We start from the raw sequence: 6,159 nt of genomic DNA on the forward strand, positions 1-6,159 counted from the left end.
CTCACCCAAGGCGGGAGAAGTAATTGGATGATTTTCCGCCCTCAAAAAAAAAAAAAAAAAAAGGCCTAAACCCTACACAATGTAAAGCCAAACGCTTTTTATTTATGCTTTCAGTGCCCATGACGCGTATGTGCGTTCTGTTACGCGTCACCATGTGCCCGCGACTCACATGTGCGTTTCATACATTTTGCCCTTTCCTTCACCGTGTGCCGCCGACGCGTCTGTGCGTCTATTGTTTAGGAAAACGAATTTACACATATGAACTTATCATATCTGATTTCTTCGATAAAGGTCCTTACATACTGTTACAAATTATAGACAAACTTATTTTACTACTACCAATGCAATAATCAACAATTTTGTTCAGCCGTTTCAAAACATACTGTATTATGTTTGAGGTTTTTGCTTACAAACTTAGTTTTGTTTGCGGCCAATACCGACTCTTAGCCACCTTATTAAGTACTTTATTGTATCACAGCAAAACAGTAATATTTGACCGAAAATTAAAAAGACTTAAAATATTCACTCAAGGAATATGTCATTGTCACCGTGGGTGGTAATATTTTTCAATGTTATCTCGATCATGATAAAATTTAATTGCTTTTTCTAAGAACTCTTAAATTTCACATGACACATACGCACAATAGAATCTCATTAGTTTACTGATAACGGCAATACAATGCACGTCGGTGTCTTTGAACATTTTAAATACCACGAGGCGCTATAGCCATACAGAATTTGTATTTCCTAATATTTTGATAAAATTTTCAATCTCTTCACAAAAAATATCTTTTGTGACTATAAATTCTACTTCAGTGTGTCAGCACCCTAAGTTTGAACTACTAATACATATAATTTGATTATATTTTCGTAAGTATATAATAAACGCACAGACGCGTCGGCGGCACTGCCGGTCGAAGGAAATGTATAAAACGCACATGTGAGTTACGGGCACACGAGTGACGCGTAAACATTGAACGCATATAACGCGTCATGGGCACTGAAAGCGTAAGAACTTTTGCTCGGCCAGGAATTGAACCATAGATCCTTTCTTCCAGTGGCACTTGCAACCACCAACTAATAAATTAGATCATTAGGATTTATTTAAATTAACGTTGATAAGGTATTAATCTTTATGGAGAGAAAGAGTGACATGGGTGGCGTTGATCGCTTACTATTAAATGGCTTAGTACGAGTAAACTCGTACTATGGGTACTGATGACTGTCTACTCGCTTGCCTCTTATTCCATAAAAAAATACATTTGATTTGGTTACATCTTGTTACCAACTAAGTAGGTGTAGCGCTAGTAGCTTCCCTAGCATCAATGAACATTTTGTCAACCATTAATTAAACTTTTGGGCTTATTTCACCCGTCTCAGTTATACTATCGTAAAAACTAGTTAGGTATAATTGTTTAACTGCAATTGCTTGCTACAGTTCGATCATAGTCGGCTATAATCTGGTTATGAAGAAATTAACATTTAGGCTCTGTCTGAGCCTAAATTGCAATTTTCAACACAAGGCTCTGTCTGAGCTTAAATGTTATTAATTACCTACATCATTAAATATAGAATAATTAAAAGTTTGGATAATTTTCCGTCAATATCCAATAATCCATACTTTAATCAAGTAACAATAATTAAAAGGAAAACTAAGAACTGGACCCAATTCACAAAAACTTTTATTCACTTCACTTAAATAAAATATTGCTTCATATCAAATCAATTTTAATAATGTATTAGATATAACATATATAACACTCTTAAATCATTATGTACTATTTTTTGGACCCTCCAAAGCCGGAGAAACCCATTATTTGGGCAAGTTCCGACTGTGCTGGACTGTCTTCTGGTTCCTCAGACTCCATGAGCTTGCGTTTCTTGTCCCGGCGTCTCTCACGACGTTGCTCCTTAATTCTAGCTTCTTCTTCCGCTGCTTCCCTTAGTCTAGTGTCGAGTTCATATTCACGTTTCTTCTCTTCTAATTTACGTTTGTTCATTGCAAAACGGGCTTTGACCTGGAATTGAGGAGAATTACGAATAAGTTTTATTGTTATGGCTAACAAAGAGTTGATGAGTAAATTAAGTGGTCTAAAATCAATGACGATTTTTCTGGTGTCTTGGGATGAGTTGCATTGCGAATTGAAAAATAAATTAAAGACCAGTTCTTTGACATCATAATCACTTTTATGGTACATTTTTGTCATGTTTATATCTTTAATCTAGTACAAAGTGACAGATGCCACAATCTGATTGTGCAATGGTCATTTAGATTGCCCCTGTCCAATGGTATTATAAGTATGATACCCCATACTTCAGTATGGGAACATTTGATTATTTTCCAAATAGAAAAGGGTATGGTTTGTAACATCAGGCGTACCCCATAAGTGTCTAACATATTACTAAATTTCTTATGGGTTTTCATGCTAAACATATAACTATGAGTACAAACCTGATCTAACGAACTCCTCTCAATTTTCATGGACATGCCAAGATTCCTCTGATGTTTCTTTCCATTGATGTGGTCCAGGAAGTTGATAGAATCTTTGACAACACAATCGCAAACATTGCAGTAGTATCCACCGGACTGTGAGGTAGGTGTGTTCTTTGTGATCACAACACTTTTGCCAAGCTTAGAATCTAAGTCGACCTTGTAGTCTCGTTGTTTGAGAAGCTCTCTTTTCACAGGTGGGGCTGAAAAAATCAAAATAAGTCATTAGTATAATCCTATAATACTTTTATGAGAATATGTAAGTCAAATTAGCAATCTTAAATAGTTTCTAATTTGGGAGATACTTTTTTCTTGTGACAAAAGATGTGCATGGTATTTTACATGTTAATTTTAAGGTCATTAGGATGTGTAACTGCATTTTTCTAATAAATACCATAAATATACAATTCTCATTCGATTTATAGGTTGTTACCATTTTAGTATGAATGACCTAGAATGTATAAAAACACCACAGATGGCTTTGACGCAATTGTTAATCTAGTCTAAAAGTTCTACTGGATAATACCAGATTTTTTTACAAATGTTAAGTTTTATGATATAGTATTAATGATATAATGCTTATCTGTAAACATACCTTTTTTCTTTGCTCGTTCTTCTTCCTCTATTTCAGCTTTTAAGCGATCTGCAGCTATTCTTTCGAATTCGTCTTTGTCCCATTTTCGACGGTGATCATCTGGTCTCATACTCATTTTGGAGGAATTAAGTGTCCTTTAAAAGTCACAAACACTTTAGATTATTTTATTTTAGTGCAAAACTATTCAGTTTGTTCCGTTCACATACAAGTCTTCACAGTAAATAACAACACGAGAGCAGTGGCTATGGCTATGGTTAAGGGTGTCACTCAATCAAATGACATACTGACATACGTCATAAGTGTTGCCAGTAAAAAAATTTTGGAATGCCGTGTTTGGCAGGTAAAATTGCCGTATCTTTGAGGAAAATATTTTCGGAGGCCGTAGCAATATTTTAAAAAAGGTATTCAACTTTTTATTTTATTACAATGAACACAAGAAAGATATTTTTCATAATCATTTAGTGAAATTAATAAAAAATCACGAGAAATTTAAAAACTAAAAATATAGCCCGTTTCCATAGAATACGCCAATTGTCGTAACAATGGCAACACTGGTCTATGACATAGACAACATGTTGTTGTTCTTTTTAGTCTATGGTCTCTAGTTGTTGTCGTTGTTTTTAGTCTATGGTATTGTGAGAAATAAGTTTAAATTATTTTATAAATTGCTAATGTAAAACTGTATTATTAAAACAAAGAGTTTAAAAGATATTTTTTTAAGTTGCATTGTTTTGTTGTCATAATCAGTAAAAATACTTGACACATTTTATAGATGGCGTTACTTGTTCTTAAATCCTAGAACCTACTACTAACTGATAACATTTTATGTTTTAATTTATCATAGCCATCACAACTATTATCTATAAGGCAAGTTTATTATATTATTGCTAAGTTACGTGCCAATATAAAAAAAAACTCATGTCATTTTATTTAATATATTATGGTAATATATTTTATATGGATATGGCAATAGGCTCACCCCCTATTACATGGGACTTATAACACAAATGGTGAAAAGTGGGTGTACATTGTATAGCGACATTACGTGTCGTAATGTGCACCTCTGCCTACCCCTTCGGGGATAAAAGGCGTGACGTTGTGTGTGTGTGTGTGGTAATATATTTTATATATCTTATATTAATATCTATTAATTTATAGTATAATTACAGAAACAAGTGACTTTCAGGGCTAAGGATCTTTTCAGCCTACCTACCCAGTAACATGATTTATTTATTTCTTTTTCTAAAAAGAACTATTAGTATTGCCACAATCAAAACACTAATAAAGTAATTACCACTATTAAGAAGATTTATCAATATCGGATTCTCGGAGTAATATATACGTGCCTTCATACCAGGGATGCAGGAATGCTGGCTGGGCTACGCCTGATGAGGTAAAGTGACGTCGTTACGAAGGGAACGGGAAAAACTGATGGGAGTAATGACGCTCAACGCTGAGTGTCCAATAAAAAGAGTTGATGGGGGACCGACAGTTCTATAAGACTATATAGACAGGAATGTATTGGCTTTAAATACAATTTAATAGATGGGTACTTGCTTATTCGAAGCGTTTTGCTAAAATATATTTAGGGCCTGATAAACTTATGTTGCAATTAATTCATAAGTTAAATTATGTTGTAGTATTTTATTTTGCACCTTTAAGTAGGTAAAGTTGGCTTATTGCGATATAGACTCCGATTTAAGTAGATTAAAATATGTGGAGCTGCGGACAACGTAACAGGTTACCGGGCTCCGGCTCAAAAACAGGACGAACGGGGTGCTTTTTAGTCCGTAAGAGTCTGACACCCTCCCTTTTTTCTCACCCAAGGCGGGAGAAGACATACAAGGACGACATTCCGCGTTCAAAAAAAGAAATAAAATAAATGAGAATCGTTCGTCGATTAAATATTACCTTCGAATAATGTGGCCTACTTAAAACACTTATCCATCATACGGTCGCATTAATATGTAACAATGTTTATGAAAACGTACGAGACGACCTTTAGGTTACGATTCGGATAGCAAAATCTGGTTTAAACGTTTAGTTAATATATTAGTACACTTTAGTATGCGTTTACGGCGCTCTGATTGGTTGGTTTATTCGAGCCGGCCAATCAGAGCGCCGAACGCGCTCTTGTTTCGATTACTTTAAACGTAAAGTAAACTTGTACTAAGGGTACCTGTATCTATGAAACGAATTAATTTAGGATTAATAAAATACTCAAGTATGTACCAGTATTCCAACATGGTCCGATTTGTATTCTGCTTAAATAATTATGAGATAGAGTTTATTGAGACAGGTCACCTTTTGGCAATCGCGCCACCATCCACAATATCACAGGAGTTACACGTGTGTTGCGGGCTTTTTTTGGGACTAAAGGAAGAAACACAGCTGTAATTGTAATGTAATTGGGAAACGTATCTACATCTCTACGATATGGAGAAACATTTTTATAGTTATAATCTTTATTTCAACGACTGCACAATAGGTGCGGTGGTTGGGCAACCAGTTACCGCGCAACGCGTATTCCCGCTCGGAGCAACTGTTTGTGTGATCCAGAAATTGTTGTTTCGGGCCTGGGTGTCATTGTAGTGTGTGTGACACCTCGCCCCTATAAGTAGTGTAAGTTAGTCTTATAAGTTAGTCAATTAAAGTTATTCATAAGACAAACACGTCTCCATCATTTGCTCCCTAACCCACGTTATTGCATGGCGACCCTGCCAGTGCTGCCACGCGGGCAGCGCTGAGCACGAGTACAATATAAAATAATAATAATTGTGGTATAAAGACATTTAAATAAATAAAACAAAAACAAGTGCATAAAAGTTGAAAAGTGAAGTTGATTGCTGGCTGCCGGGTGATGTCGCAGCCAGATGAGGACCTGCAGGGAGCTGTTGGTGTCCAGAGGATGGAGCCGGGAGATGTTGGCAACCAGGGAGCGTCCGAGATTATCTCCGCTACCCTGGCCACGCAGAATGGAGTAACCGGACTCAAATAGTGTTGTTTTTTACCCGACTGCGCCAGAAGGAGGGTTATGTTTTTCGAGTGTATGTATGTATGTATGTATGTATGT

The 6,159-nt window shown here is 35.8% G+C and overlaps 1 protein-coding gene across 1 annotated transcript; it reads right to left on the minus strand.

Moving 5' to 3' along the window:
- Nucleotides 1-1,711: 1,711 nt before the first annotated feature.
- On the minus strand, nt 1,712-3,369 carry LOC126911931 (zinc finger matrin-type protein 2). The gene is made up of 3 exons (XM_050701291.1): nt 3,087-3,369; nt 2,453-2,694; nt 1,712-2,018 (listed from the first exon to the last, which is right to left on the minus strand). Exons 1-3 carry the CDS (start codon nt 3,199-3,201, stop codon nt 1,779-1,781), a joined length of 597 nt encoding a protein of 198 aa, XP_050557248.1. The 5' UTR covers nt 3,202-3,369; the 3' UTR covers nt 1,712-1,778.
- Nucleotides 3,370-6,159: the final 2,790 nt, after the last annotated feature.

Source organism: Spodoptera frugiperda, chromosome 20 (genome assembly GCF_023101765.2).
Source record: "Spodoptera frugiperda isolate SF20-4 chromosome 20, AGI-APGP_CSIRO_Sfru_2.0, whole genome shotgun sequence".
In the NCBI taxonomy this organism is placed as follows: Eukaryota; Metazoa; Arthropoda; class Insecta; order Lepidoptera; family Noctuidae; genus Spodoptera; species Spodoptera frugiperda.

Coding starts and splice junctions, on each gene's coding strand:
- LOC126911931 (XM_050701291.1), bottom strand. CDS start 3,201: ATGAGTATGAGACCAGATGATCACCGTCGAAAATGGGACAAAGACGAA. Junction 2,695..3,086: donor AGAACGAGCAAAGAAAAAAG/GTATGTTTACAG, acceptor TGATTTTTTCAG/CCCCACCTGTGAAAAGAGAG. Junction 2,019..2,452: donor AGAGGAGTTCGTTAGATCAG/GTTTGTACTCAT, acceptor CCTCAATTCCAG/GTCAAAGCCCGTTTTGCAAT.